At 45.9% G+C, this 15,999-nt stretch overlaps 1 protein-coding gene across 4 annotated transcripts in view; it reads right to left on the reverse strand.

Moving 5' to 3' along the window:
* Positions 1-15,999, reverse strand: part of tbl3 (transducin beta like 3) — a 107,580-nt gene that overhangs the window by 13,546 nt on the left and 78,035 nt on the right. For all 4 annotated transcript variants that reach the window (XM_070901227.1, XM_070901228.1, XM_070901226.1 and 1 more), the window contains one exon: positions 12,758-12,861. In XM_070901227.1, coding sequence (XP_070757328.1) covers positions 12,758-12,861 — 104 coding nt within the window. The remainder of the gene's footprint in view (positions 1-12,757; positions 12,862-15,999) is intronic.

A 15,999-nucleotide genomic window follows, 5' to 3' on the forward strand; every position in this document is an offset into this window, starting at 1 on the left:
CATGAATTGAGCAGTATAGGAAATTGATGGATCTCATTATGAAAATCGTATTCTGTTCATTCATGCATTTTATGAAAGATAAAACAGTTTGTTGGTATGTAATTGTGCCATGTCTCCATAGAGTGCTTCTCAGTCTGCTTTCTGTAAAACCAGGAGAGCGCAAATGGCGATATTACAGTAACTGCTTTATACAGCAAGGGTTTATTTACAATCCTTGGATCACAATCATTTAACTAGACATTGGTCAATAAACAATGGACTCTGGATGATGGGGGACACTCGGACTGCTTACAGGAGTGACCGGCAAAACTGAAGAGTGACTATCTAGTGCAAAAACTTGAAATTAGTGTCGCCGGGTTAATAGAATTTATTGAAGTAAACTAAATTTTCAGCTTAGCCAGGTTTGTAAGAATTTTCTACTTCAGGACAGAGACCATTCCCAGAAGAGATTACAACAACAACAACAACTTGTATTTATATAGCGCCTTTAACGTAGTGAAATGTCCCAAGGCGCTTCACAAGAGTATGAGCTTAAAGATTTGACACCGAGCCGCATAGGAGAAATCAGGGCAGCTTGGTCAAAGAGATAGGTTTCACGGATCATCTTGAAGGAGGAAAGAGAGGTAGAAAGGCAGAGAGGTTTAGGTAAGGAATTCCAGAGCTTAGGGCATAGGCAACAGAAGGCACGGCCACCAGTGGTTGAGCAATTATAATTACGGATTCTCAAGAGGGCAGAATTTGAGGAGTGCAGACATCTCAGGGGGGTTGTGGGGCTGGAGGAGGCTACAGAGAGAGGGAGGGGCTAAGCCATGGAGGGATTTGAAAACAAGGATGAGAATTTTGAAATTGAGCGAATTGGTGCGAGTTAGGACACGGGCAGCTGAGTTTTGGATCACCTCTAGTTTACGTAGGGTAGAATGTGGAAGGTCAGCCAGGAGTGGAATAGTCAAGACTAGAGGTAACAAAGGCATGGAAGAGGACTTCAGCAGCGGATGAGCGGAGGCAGGGGCAGAGACGGGCGATGTTACGTAGGTGGAAATAGGTCTTAGTTATGCTGCAGATATGTGGTCGAATGCTGATTTCAGGGTCAAGTATGACACCAAGTTGCGAACAGTTAAAAGACTGTGTTAATTGTCAAAGTACTCATCCCACTCTCCATGTCTGATTCCCATGACCCGTTGATTTAATTATCTTTATGCCCAATTTTTAAAAAAAATTAAGGAAAATGCAAAAGAATCCTCATGATGAGAATAATTAACTAATCAATTCATACACCAGCATTGTTCCCCAAGCTAGCAATCAATATATTATATAACGGAAAGTACAGGACCTGAAAAGACCACTGCAGACCAGAAGGAACCAGTGTCGAGGAAATATCGTGGGACCAATTTTAGACTTTCACCTAAAGTAGGCCTGAAGCCAATGTCAGGAGGCCTAAACCATTTTTGGGTTCGGACCTCATGTGACTGCTGCCGGCAAACTGTGGAGGACCCCACTGCCACTCGGCAGCTGTGATTGAGTGGGAAATCCGCCGGCTCCCACGCAGAGCTCCATCTCCAGCCTTCCTTTCCTCTCAGGTCCTCGAACAGGTTGTCGCCTCCCAAAATCTGTGCCCATCAGTTGGACCGGCAAACCCAGCGTGGGTGGAGTATGAGATGACGGCAGTACCGCAGTATTTTAGCGGAGCCATGTGGAGCTCTCCTGCTCCTTCTGGCCCCACAAAAATGAAATAAATGCTGAGCAGGGCTCAAGGCCTGGTACAAATGGGCAGAGTGAGGGTGGCACACGCCTCTCATTTGTATCTGAAAATTGCAAACCGGGCTGTACAACTGGTGTAGGACGATTTGCACAGTTAAGCAGCTAGGGTGCTGCTTGAAAATTGCATCAAGCATGCTTTGGGAATCAATGGGGCAGCCAAGGTCCCTTATCCAAATTTTCCACTGCAAGAAATGGGTGGCCAGAAGTTGAAAATCACCTCCAAATCCCCTGATACGTCTAGATCAAATTTTTCACGTATCCAACTCTCACGAATGTTGATACATACCAGCCGCATTGTTTCAATCCATCCATTCACTACCCTACTTAAATCCAAGCTGCCTTTTCCCTCTCCTCTTCCAAATTTGTAGAATCTGTGACTACGTTGAGCATTTATCTTGGCAATACCTTTTACAGTCTTAACTACTACATTTAGATCACCCGAGGCTTCTCTTCTCCCAACTTCTGCAGCCTCTCCTCATAATTCAGGTCCCCCATCCCAACTGTCAATGTATTTACCCTTGACTGCACCCTGTTCTATTTCGGGATATGATGCAGCATAAGAACATAAGAAATAGGAGCAGGAGCCCCTCGAGCCTGCAGCGCCATTTAATAAGATCATGGCTGATCTGATCATGGACTCCGCTCCACTTCCCTGCCCGCTCCCCATAACCCCTTGCTCCCTTATCGCTCAAAAATCTGTCTATCTCGGCCTTAAATATATTCAATGACCCAGCCTCCACAGCTCTCTGGGGCAGAGAATTCCATAGATTTACAACCCTCAGAAAAAATTCCTCCTCATCTCAGTTTTAAATGGGCGGCCCCTTAATCTGAGACTATGTCCCCTAGTTTTAGTTTCCTCTATAAATGGAAATATCCTCTCTGCATCTACCTTGTTGACTCTGCTTGATTGAATCATGCTTTTCCAAATGTTCTGCTACTACTTCCTTAATAATGGACTCCAGCATTTCCTCAACGACAGATGTTAGGCTAACTGGTCTATAGTTTCCTGCTTTCTGTCGGTCTCCTTTTTAAAAAAAAAAAATAGGGAGTTACATTTGCGGTTTTCCAATCCGCCGGGACCTCCCCAGAATCCAGGGAATTTTGGAAGATTACAACCAATGCATCCACTATCTCTGCAGCCACTTCTTTTAAGACCCTAGGATGTAAGCCATCAGGTCCAGGGGACTTGTCCACCTTTAGTCCCATTATTTTACCAAGTACTACTTCATTAGTGATAGTGATTGTATTAAGTTCCTCCCTCCCCATTGCCCCTTGATTATCCACTATTGGGATATTTTTAGTGTCTTCTACCGTGAAGATCGATACAAAATATTTGTTCAAAGTCTCTGCCATTTCTCTGTTCCCCGTTATTAATTCCGCAGTCTCATCCTTTAAGGGGCCAACATTTACTTTAGCCACACTTTTCCTTTTTATGTACTTGTAGAAACTCTTACTATCTGTTTTTATATTTTGTGCTATAGTTTGCTTTCACATTCTATCTTCCCTCTCATTATTATTATTATTTTTTTAAGTCATTCTTTGTTGGCTTTTAAAAGTTTCCAATCCTCTGGCCTCCCACTAGCATAGTGATGAAATGATGGCTGCTGAGGCAGAGCTCCTCACATGTGTATGTAATTGCTGCTAAATACCATAAGAAATAGACTCAATTATAATTTAATACATTGGCATTGTTTACACTTGTATACTTTCCTGAGTATATATTGCTAAACAATTCTTCTCCACTACACTACCTCTTCAACTTGAATGAGCCACAGAGTGCAAAATGCATGATTAAAGTGAATAAATAACTTAAGCATATGGGCATATGAAAATGACAGGCAGGAAAAGACTAGCCGGTTCATCAAGCCCGCCCACACCTGATGACTGGAGCATCATGACTAGACACTTCTTCCACTCCCTCACATCCCTCCGAGGCAACAGGAGGAATGATAATCTACCCCGAATGATCTGTAATAATCTATCCACACACTGATCCTCTCAACTGGTCTTGCCACACAACTCGTATTCAATGCCAAAACAATGCAAACAACATAAGCAAAATGTTGATGAGATTAGTCATAACAGGCAGTGGCAACCGAGTGAGCTGTCAAACATACTGTGGTGGAGTGTGTGTACCTGCTTTTGTGCACATATGCATGTGTATACACATATTCTATGTCTTAATATTTATTACCAGGCTGTAAGACAATAAAGCTAATCATTTGAGATTGCTAACCTACGAGTGGATGAGAGTTTGTTGTACCAGGCATTTCAATTAAGGCATCTGATGCTGGTGCTCACTGACTGTTCCATGCTCAGAGTATGCTTTATAGACAATAAATACGAGAAGCCTTTTGCCAGTTTGGCAGTTCTCTTCTTGGATCAATGTACAGTGAAAGAAAATGTAAGAGTTTGTGGAACTTTGAGCTCATGTAGAGCTTTTCTTCACAGATGTGTATTCCAAGTTACGACAATTAACAATGATGCAGGACTATTGTTATTTTGAAATAGGGACTGTGAAAGCTGCTATGTATCATCTTGCTTGTGTTTAAATGTTACTTCCAAATTAATCTGATTTGAAAGATCATCAGAATGTTATTTGTTTGTTAGTCAGAGAGATCAGGAGTTCACGGTGGTGCATTATTTTTATTGTTCACATACCAGATTTATCATCTTTTAATCATTCATTCATGGGATGTGGCTGTCGCTGGCAAGGCCAGCAGTTATTACCCATCGCCAATTGCTCTGGAAAAGGTGATGATGAGCTGCCTTTTTGAACCGCTGCAGTCCGTTTGGTGAAGGTGCCGTCATGGAAAGAGTTCCAGGGTTTTGACCCAGCAACGATGAAAGAACAACAATATATTTCCAAATCAGGATGGTGTGTGACTTGGAGGTGGTTCTATGCACCTATTGCCCTTGTCCTTCTAGGTGGTAGAGGTTGTGGGTTTGGGAGGTGCTGCCGAAGAAGCCTTGGCGAGTTGCTGCAGTGCATGGTACACATTGTAGCCACGGTGTGCCGGTGGTGGTGGTGGAAGTGAATGTTTAAGTTGGTTGATGAGGTGCCAATTAAGCAGGTTGCTTTGTCCTGGATGGTGTCGAGCCTCTGGTGTGTTGTTGGAGCTGCACTCATCCAGCCAAGTGGAGAGTATTCCATCACACCCGTGACTTATGCCTTGTAGATGGTGGAAAGGCTTTGGGGAGTCAGGCAGCGAGTCACTCACCGCAGAATACCCAACCTCTGACCTGCTCTTGTGGCTGGTCCAGTTAAGTTTCTGGTCAATGGTGACCCCCCAGGATGTTGATGCTTGGGGATTCAACAGTGGTAATGCCTCTGAGTGTCAAGAGGAGTTGGTTAAACTCTCTCTTGTTGGAGAGTCATTGCCTGGCACTTGTGTGGTATGAGTGTCGGCCCAAGCCTGGATGTAGCCAGGTCGTGCTGCATATGGGCATGGACTGCTTCATTTTCTGAGGAAATTATGAATAGAACTGAACATTGCAATCATCAGCGAACATCCCTATTTCTGACCTTATGATGGAGGGAAGGTCATTGATGAAGCAACTGAAGATGGTTGGACCTTGAACATGGCCCTGAGGAATTCGTGCAGCGATGTCCTGGGGCTGATATGATTGGCCTCCAACTACCACAACCATCTTCCTTTGTGCTAGTTATGACTCCAGCCAGTGGGCGTTTTCCTCGATTCCCATTGACTTCAATTTTACTCGGCTCAATGGTGCCACACTCATGTTAAGTGCTGCTTTGGTGTCAAGGGCAGTCACTCTCACCTCAGCTCTTTTCTCCATGTTTGGACAAAGGCTGCAATGAGGTCTGGAGTGGAGTGGTCCTGCTGGAACCCAAACTGAGCATCGGTGAGTAGGTTACTAGTGAGTAAGTGCCGCATGATAGCATTGTCGACAACACTTTCCATCACTTTGCTGACAATTCAGAGTACGCTGATGAGGCGGTAATTAGCTGGATTGGATTTGTCCTGCTTTTTGTGGACAGCGCGTAACTGGGCAATTTTCCACTTTGTTGGGTGGATGCCAGTGTTGTAGCTGTACTGGAATAGCTCGTCTAGAGGCACGGCTAGTTCTGGAGCACAAGTCCTCAGCACGATAGCTGGGATGTTGGCGGGACCTTTGCTGTATCCAGTGTGCTCAGCTCTTTCGTGACATCACGTGGAGTGAATCGAATTGGCTGAAGACTGCATCTCTGATGGTGGGGACCTCATGAGGAGGCCGAGATGGATCATCCACTTGGCACTTCTGGCTGAAGATGGTTACAAATGCTGCACTGAGGACGGTGATGTTCATGGAGCCTCTTCCTCTCATCAGTTGTTTATTGTCCACCACTATTCACAACTGGATGTGGCAGAACTGCAGAACTGCAATCTGATCTGTTGGTGTGGGATCACTTAGCTCTGTCTAAAGCATGCATGTAGTCCTGTGTTGCAGCATTATCAGGTTGGCACCTCATTTTTAGGATGTCTGGTGCTGCTCCTGGGATGCTCTTCGCACTCCTCATTGAACCAGGGTTGGTCATTTGGTTTGATGGTAATGGTAGAGTGAGGGATATGCCAGGCCACGAGGTTACAGATTATAGAGGAATAAACTTCTGCTGATGATAGCTCACAGTGCCGAATGGGTGCCCATATTTGAACTGCTAGAGCTGTTCTCAATCTATTTCATTTGGCATGGTGGTAGTGCCACACAACACGACGGAGGGTGTCCTCAGTGTGAATGCGGGGCTTCGTCTCCACAAGGTCACATCTACCAATACCATCATGGACAGATGCATCTGCAGCAGGTAGATTAATGAGAGCGAGGTCAAGTAGGTTTTTCCCTTGTATTGGTTCTCTCGCTGCTATGTCCTTCAGGACTCAGCCAGCTCGGTCAGTAGTGCTGCTACCGAGCTGCTACATTGAAGTCCCTCACCCAGAGTACATTCTGTGCCCTTGTTACCCTCAGTGCTTCTTCCAAGTGGTTTTCAATATGCAGGAATATTGATTCACCAGCTGGACACGGATTCTCAGATTATTAGTCCAGGCCTCGGGATTACTAATCCAGTAACATAACCACTATGCTACCATACCCTGAGGAACTAATCCTTGGTACTAGGAAGAACAACATCAACTTGTATTTATATAGAGCCTTTAACATAGTAAAACATTCCAAGGCACGTCACAGGAGTGTTATAGGACAAACATTTGACATCGAGACAAGGAGAAATTAGGGCAAATGACCAAAAGCTTGGTCAGAGGTAGGTTTTAAGGAGTGTCTTAAAAGAGGAAAGAAAGAGAGGTAAAGAGGCGGATAAGTTCAGGGGGGGAATTCCAGAGCTTAGAGTCATTGGCAGCTGAAGGCCGTCAATGGTTCAGCGATTACAATTAGGGATGCTTATGATGGCATCATTCCAAGAGGAAGAAAAAGTATTCAGAGAATCCATGAATTGTATCATATAAAACTCAAATTTCCTGTATTTACTTAGCTTAATGCATAAAACATTCATCTGATTAATAGCTGACTCAAACAAAATACCCTGCAGCCAACTGAACAGGGCCCTGGAAACTGTTCAATATAAAACTAGAGCCATGATAATATACAATACTTTGGTGAGATTTTCTTTCCAGTACTGAATACATACACCCCCACCCCCCGTCTCACCTCAACAAGGCAGTATAGAGAAAGCCAGAGGACAAATCCTGGCCTAAGTGCATTAAGCTTTAGGTATGTGGTAACAGGGCACTTAGAAAATCATGGGGCTGAAATTGCCCCTTCCCTTAAGGCCTGTTACCACCGGAGTACAATGGCCACTGATTTTTCATGTAACAGCCGGCATTTTAAAAATTCTGCTCCTGCGGTATCCCGGCGGTGACCTGCTCCCCCACCCGCGCCCCAGCTGCCACCACTGTTGCCGATCTGTCCTAAATGCGTCATCAGAGCGTGCACCGCCGATGTGCCCACCGCCCCCCACCGACGCCGAAATGCCGCTGAAAAAAAAACCTTGCTACCGCTGCATGGTGCCAAAAGCGGCTATTTTCTGTCGATGCAGTGAGGCTTTGGCCTTCTAAAATGGTTGTGCGGCTCCCATTAAAAGGGGAGAACTAACTGCCGCTGCCGCCATGTTTTTATTTTTGTCAGCAAAACAATTATGCCCCCGGGTCAGGCCGGGCCGCCAACGGGCAGCCTGGCACCCCCGCTTGGGGCCAGGCTGCTGGCCCGGCCAAAACCCTCCCTGGTGACCCAATAGACCAAACTTCAACAATCGCGCAGGCTCTCCCCTTTAAGTGAAGGGGACAGCTGTGGTGATGCGGCGCTGTGATGACGCCAGCAGCACTATGCTGATGGCGGACAGTGGAGGCCACTCCACCCAGCCCCAACTTCGGCCCTCCATTATGACCAACTTCCGGTCTGCCGGGATTAAAAAAAAAATCGAAGAGTGAAATTTCACTCAAGAGGCCACCGCATCAAATGCACTGGTAAAAACATGAGAAACAGGGTAGGTGCGCCCCGTTGCCAGCAGTGGGAAATTTTGGTCCCAATATATGTTTAGGCAGAGTCAACACGGTTTTTATGAAAGGGAAATTGTATTTGACAAATCTTTTTGAGGGTGTAACTAGCAGGGTAGATAAGGGGGGTAACCAGTGTATATAGTATATTTGTATTTTCAAAAGGCATTCGATAAGGTGCCACACAAGAGGTTGTTGCACAAGATTAGGGTTAATGGTATTGGGGATAATACATTAGCTTGGATTGAGGGTTGGTTAACGGACAGAAAACAGAAAGTCATTTTCGGGTTGGCAGGTTGTAACGAGTTGGGTGCTTGGGCCTCAGCTATTTCATCATCATAGGCAGTCCCTCTGAATCGAGGAAGACTTGCTTCCACTCCAGAAGTGAGTTCTTTGGTGGCTGAACAGTCTAATGCGAGAGCCAAAGATCCTGTCACAGGTGTGACAGACATTCGTCGAGGGAAGGGGTGGGTGGAACTGGTTTGCCGCACGCTCCTTCCACTGCCTGCGCTTGACCTCCACACGCTCTCGGCGTTGAGATTTGAAGAGCTCAACGCCCTCCCGGATGCATTTTCTCCACTTAGGGTGGTCTTCGGCCAGGAACTCCCAGATGTCAGCGGTGATGTCGCACTATCAGGGAGGCTGAGGGTATCCTTGTAACTTTTCCGTTGCCCGCCTTTGGCTCATTTGCCGTGAAGGAGCTCCGGACATAGAGCATTTGCGTAGGGAGTCTCGTGTCTGGCATGCGAACTATGTGACTTGCACAGCAAAGCTAATCAAGTGTGGTCAGTGCTTCAATGCTGGGGATGTTAGCTTGGACGAGGACACTGATGTTGGTGCGCCTGTCCTCCCAGGGGATTTGCAGGATCTTGTGGAGCCATCGTTGGTGATATATCTCCAGCGACTTGGTGTCTTCTGTACATCGTCCATGCCTCTGATCCATACAGGAGGGCAGGTATTACTACAGCCCTGTAGACCATGAGCTTGATGGTAGATTTGAGAGCCTGGTCTTCGAACACTCTTCCTCAGGCGGCCAAAGGCTGCACTGGCGCACTGGAGGCGATACTGAATCTCCACATCAATGTCTGGTTTTGTTGATAAGAGGCTCCCGAGGTATGGGAAATGGTCCACGTTGTCGAGGGCCGCGCCATGAATCTCGATGACTGGGGGACAGTGCTGTGCGGCGAGGACAGGCTGGTGGAGGACCTTTGTCTTACGATGTTATGCGTAAGGGCCATGCTTTCATATGCCTCGGTGAATACATCGACTATATCCTGGAGGTCAGCCTCAGAATGTGCGCAGGCATCGTCCGCGTACTGTCGCTCAACGACAGAGGTTGGGGTGATCTGGGACCTGGTCTGGAGGCGCCGTAGGTTAAACAGCTTCCCATTGGTTCTGTAGTTTAGTTCCACTCCAGCTGGGAGCTTGTTGACTGAGGTGGAGCATGGCAGTGAGGAAGATTGAGAAGAGGGTTGAAGCGATGACGCAGCCCTGTTTGACCCCGGTCCGAACGTGGATTGGGTCTGTAATGGATCCGTTGGTAAGGATCACGTCCTGCATGTCGTCGTGGAGCAAGCGAAGAATGGTGACAAACTTTTGGGGGCATCCGAAACGGAGGACAACGCTCCATAGACCCTCACGGTTGACAGTGTTGAAAAAGGCCATGTATAAGGGCTGGTGCTGCTCTCTGCATTTTTCCTGCAGCCGTCGCACTGCAAAGATAATGTACCGTTGTGCCCCATAGGGGACGAAATCCGCACTGTGATTCCGAGAAGAGCTCCTCGGCCACAGGGAGAAGACCGTTGAGGAGAACTCTAGCGACAACTTTCCCAGTGGCTGATAGCAGGGAGATTCCCCTATAGTTGCCGCAGTCGGACTTGTCCCCTTTTTTAAAGATGGTCACAATCACTGCATCTCTGAGATCTCCCAGCATGCTCTCCTTCCTCCAGATGAGAGAGATGAGGTCATGTATCCACACCAACAGCGCTTCTCCGCCATACTTTAGCGCCTCAGCAGGGATTCCATTTGCACCTTAGCCTTGTTATTCCAGAGCTGTTTTATGGTTTTGCCTACCTTGTGCAGTGTTGGGGTCTCACTGAGATGGTGGCGGGTAGCATGCTGCGGGATGGAGTCGAGAACACTCAAGTCAAAGGCAGGGTCTCGATTGAGGAGATCTTCAAAGTACTCCTTCCAGCGGGCCCCGACAGCCTCAGTGTTCTTAATGAATGTTTCCCTGTTCTTGGCCTTGGGAGTTTGGGCCGTAGGTGGCCTTGACTGCAATGAAGAATCCTCGCATATCGTGGCTGCCGGCCAATTGTTGTATCTCCTGTGCTTTCTCCATCCACCACCTGTTCTTTAGGTCACGGGTTTTTTGTTGGACCTCAGCCTTGAGCCATTTGTAACGTTGCTTTGCTGCTCCCGAGTTGGGTTGTTGCTTGAGGCTCAGAAATCCTCTGCGCTTGCAATCTATTATAGTTCTTGGATCTCCTGATCATTTTCTGGTTGAGTGACCAAGTGTCTCTTCACAGGCACTGGTTATAGAGGCCTGGAGGGCAGACCATGCACTGTGGGCATTCAGCATCTCAGGGTCACCAAGGCACGCCGTGAAGCGCTGGCTGTATAGGGCTCTCTTAGCTGGGTCTTTAAGTGCCCCGGCATTAACTTTTTTGCAGCACTGCTTCTGCTGTCCCCTCTGCTTTGGGGCTATGTTAATGTCGATGATGGATCGGATTAGGCGGTGGTCCGTCCAGCTCCTGTCATGGTGGGTGATGTGCACATCCTTGCGATCCCTGGCTCGGACAATGACATAGTCGTGTAGGTGCCAGTGTTTGGAGCGAGGGTGTAGTCACGATGCCTTGTATTTGTCCCTCTGGCGGAACAGGGTGTGGTGATGAGGAGTTCATGTTCTAGATATTTTGTCAGGAGTATTGTCAGCTATTTACAATCTATATCAATGACTTGGATGAGGGGACTGAGTGTAATGCATCGTGTGCTGACGATACAAAGCTAGGTGATAAAGTAAGCTGTGAGGAGGACTCAAAGGGGCTGCAAAAAGATATAGATAGGTTAAGTGATTGTGAAAGAAGGTGGCAGATGGAGTATAAATGTAGAGAAATGCAAGATTAACCACTTTTATAGGATGAATAGATCAGAATTTTTTTTTTAAAAAGCTGAGACACTAGTAAATGTTGGTATTCAGAGGGATTTGGGTGGTACAGAAAGCATTTAAGATGGCAAATGGTATGTTAGCCTTTATTGCAAGGGGCTTGGAGTACAAGAGTAAGGAACTTGTGTGCCAATTATAAAGGGCCTTGGTGAGACCACAACTGCAGTACTGTTTAGTTTTGGACTTCTTACCCAAGGAAGGATATACTTGCCTGAGAAGGGGTGCAACAAAGGTTCTCGTGTGATTCTTGGGATGAGAGGGCTAGCCTATGAGAAGACATTGAGTAGAACGGGCCCAAATTCTCTGGAGTTTATAAAAATGAGAGGTGATCGCATTGAAACATAAGCTTAGAGATGCTGTTTCCCCCCCTGGCTGGAAAATGTCGAACTAGGGGTCATAGCCTCAGCTCGGCCATTTAGGGCTGATGAGGAGAAATTTCTTCATTCAAAGAGGGTTGTGAAACTTTGGAATTCTCTACCTGAGAGAGCTGTGGATGTTCAGTCGATGAGTATATTCAAGATGGCGATCGATAGATTTTGAGACACTAAGGGAATTAAGGGATATGGTGATAGGGCAGGTAAGTGGAGTTAAGGTAGATGATCAGCCATGATTTTATTGAATGGCAGAGCATTTCTTATGTTCTTTAGAGATGGACTTTGTGTTTCTGTTTGGATTTGCTGAAAACAGCACAGATTGAAAAGAATTTGCTTCGGGTCTTTAAAACTATTAAGGGCATCAATAACCTTCAAGTAGGTAGACTATTTGAGATGATAAAGGCAGGTAGAACTAGGGGCCAGCCATTTAAATAAAGCATAGAATGAGGTCAGATGTGCAGAAGTTTTTTTTTCTTAGAGGATGGGCGACCTGTGGAACTACATTCTAGAACAGGTAGTCACAGGACTGACACCTTGCTGTCATGTTTCCTCAACTAGCTGGAAGTCTGTTTTCTTGTCTCCCCCAGGTGGGGAAGGTAAATTTGTGGACATGGGGATGAGTCCTGCAAGAAGCGAGCATGTATAGACCCAATGGCCTTCAAATCATCCCAAGTAACATAACATGCAAAAGAGCCCATGGCACTTTCTGAAACCCATGCTGTGCACAAGATAGCTAATGCTTTTGCTCACAGAACAATGATAGTACTTCAAAAATAACTAATTGGCTGTGAAGCAATTTGGGACATTCCGAGGGTGTGAAAAATGTTCAACTACAAGTTCTGCAGCATATCTTAGCAATTAAAACAGCATTACAAGTTACACTGGCTCCAATCATTCCTTTTGAGCAAAAATTTGTGCAAAACACGGAACAAGTATGATGGTATCATGTTTACCTTTAATCACCATAAGCACCGTATGGGGCTGTTCCAAAGAGATTGCCAATCCTAAAGCTTTCAAATATTTCTTCTCGTGCAATAAATTAGATAATTCTTGTTGCCTTAAAATAGAAAGATTAGTTTTAATGACTCAAAAAGGCAAATGCAGCTCTGACACAAGCTTCGAGATTGTTTTAGGCATATGGACATTACCTACGAAAATAAAATTTTTTTTTTTTTTAAATAGAAAAACATATATTGTGTCTTGCTATTTAAAAGATTGCCTCTTGCATATCATTACATTTGTTGGGCCCCAACAGTTGTCATCCAATTCAAATAGTTACTCAAACACAAAAGCAGCAATAGTTAACACTCAAGTCTCTCCTCTTTCCTCCCTCAAGTGACGGGAAGAAATAGAAGGCCTCTATTTATTTACTATTTCACACTAAAACGTACAATATTTATTTACTTATAGATGGAAGAGCAGGTGAACAGATTACAGACCTCTCTGTTGCATCTTCCTGCTCAGATGAAGATAGTAGTCACTCTTAAGGGGACATCTTATTCTGAGCAAAAATTACCTTGACACATGCGTGGGTAATTAGTATTTGTTAATAATGCCACGACTCAAATCATCAATCAAGTCCGAGAGTCCAACAATTACGACACTGGAGAAAATATTTATTCTTTTTTTTTTTTATTCGTTCACGGGATGTGGGCGTTGCTGGCAAGGCCCGCATTTGTTGCCCATCCCTAATTGCCCTTAAGAAGATGGTGGTGAGCCACCACCTTGAACCGCTGCAGTCCGTGTGGTGAAGGTACTCCCACAGTGCTGCTAGGGAGGGAATTCCAGGATTCTGACCCAGTGACGATGAAGGAACGGGGAAAATAGAGTACGAGAGGAAGCTTGCTGGGAACATAAAAACTGACTGGAAAAGCTTTTATAGATATGTGAAGAGAAAAAGATTAGTGAAGACAAATGTAGCTCCCTTGCAGTCGGATTCAGGTGAATTTATAATGGGGAACAAAGAAATGGCAGACCAATTGAACAAATACTTGGTTCTGGTTTTCACGAAGGAAGACACAAATAACCTTCCGGAAGTACTAGGGGACCGAGGGTCTAGTGAGAAGAAGGAACTGAAGGATATCCTTATTAGGCGGGAAATTGTGTTAGGGAAATTGATGGGATTGAAGACCGATAAATCCCAGGGCCTGATAGTCTGCATCCCAGAGTACTTAAGGAAGTGGCCCTAGAAATAGTGGATGCATTGGTGATCATTGTCCAACAGTCTATCGACTCTGCATCAGTTCCTATGGACTGGAGGGTAGCTAATGTAACACCACTTTTTTAAAAAGGAGGGAGAGAGAAAACAGGTAATTCTAGACCGGTTAGCCTGACATCAGTAGTGGGGAAAATGTTGGAATCAATTATTAAACATGAAATAGCAGCGCATTTGGAAAACAGTGACAGGATCGGTCCAAGTCAGCATGGATTTATGAAAGGAAAATCATGCTTGACAAATCTTCTGGAATTTTTTGAGGATGTAACTAGTAGAGTGGACAAGGGAGAACCAGTGGATGTGGTGTATTTGGACTTTCAAAAGGCTTTTGACAAGGTCCCACACAAGAGATTGGTGTGCAAAATAAAAGCACATGGTATTGGGGGTAATGTACTGACGTGGATAGAGAACTGGTTGGCAGACAGGAAGCAGATTCGGGATAAACGGGTCCTTTTCAGAATGGCAGGCAGTGACTAGTGGAGTGCCGCAGGGCTCAGTGCTGGAACCCCAGCTCTTTACAATATACATTAATGATTTAGATGAAGGAATTGAGTGTAATATCTCCAAGTTTGCAGATGACACTAAAATGGGTGGCAGTGTGAGCTGTGAGGAGAACGCTAAGAGGCTGCAGGATGACTTGGACAGGTTAGGTGAGTGGGTAAATGCAGTATAATGTGGATAAATGTGGGGCTATACACTTTGGGGGCAAAAACATGAAGGCAGAATATTATCTGAATGGCGGCAGATTAGGAAAAGGGGAGGTGCAACGAGACCCGGGTGTCATGGTTCATCAGTCACTGAAAGTTGGCATGCAGGTACAGCAGGCGGTGAAGAAGGCAAATGGTATGTTGGCCTTCATAGCTAGGGGATTTGAGTATAGGAGCAGAGAGGTCTTACTGCAGTTGTACAGGGCCTTGGTGAGTCCTCACCTCGAATATTGTGTTCAGTTTTGGTCTCCTAATCTGAGGAAGGACGTTCTTGCTATTGAGGGAGTGCAGCGAAGGTTCACCAGACTGATTTCTGGGATGGCGGGACTGACATATGAGGAGACTGGATCAACTGGGCCTTTGTACACTGGAGTTTAGAAGGATGAGAGGGGATCTCATAGAAACATATAAAATTCTGACGGGACTGGACAAGTTAGATGCGGGAAGAATGTTCCTGATGTTAGGGAAGTCCAGAACCAGGGGACAGAGTCTTAGGATAAGGGGTAGGCTATTTAGGACTGAGATGAGGAGAAACTTCTTCACTCAGAGTTATTAACCTGTGGAATTCCCTGCCGCGGAGAGTTGTTGATGCCAGTTCATTGGATATATTCAAGACGGAGTTAGATATGGCCCTTACGGCTAGGGGGACGGAGAGAAAGCAGGAAAGGGGTACTGAGGGAATGATCAGCCATGATCTTATTGAATGGTGGTGCAGGCTCGAAAGGCTGAATGGCCTACTCGTGCACCTATTTTCTATTTCCAAGTCAGGATGGTGTGTGACCTGGAGTGGAACGTGGAAGTGATGATGTTCCCATGCGCTTGCTACCCTTGTCCTTCTAGGTGGTAGAGGTTGTGGGTTTGGGAAGTGCTGTCGAAGAAGCCTTGGTGAGTTGCTGCAGTACATCTTGTAGATGGTACACACTGCAGTCATGATACGCCGGTGATGTAGGGAGTGAATGTTAAGGTGGTGGATGGGGTGCTAATCAAGCAGGCTGCTTTGTCCTGGATGGTGTCGAGCTTCTTGAGTGTTGTTGGAGCTGCACTTATCCAGGCAAGTGGAAAGTATTCCATCACACTCCTGACGTGCCTTGTAGATGGTGGAAAGGCATTGGGGAGTCAGGAGGTGAGACACTTCGCTGCAGAATACCCAGCCTCTGACCTGCTCTTGTTACCACAGTATTTATGTGGCTGGTCCAGTTAAGTTTCTGGTCATTGGCGACCCCCAAGATGTTGATGGTAGGGGATTCGGCGATGGTAATCCCGTTGAATGTTA

Source organism: Pristiophorus japonicus, chromosome 15 (assembly GCF_044704955.1).
Source record: "Pristiophorus japonicus isolate sPriJap1 chromosome 15, sPriJap1.hap1, whole genome shotgun sequence".
Classification (NCBI taxonomy): domain Eukaryota; kingdom Metazoa; phylum Chordata; class Chondrichthyes; family Pristiophoridae; genus Pristiophorus; species Pristiophorus japonicus.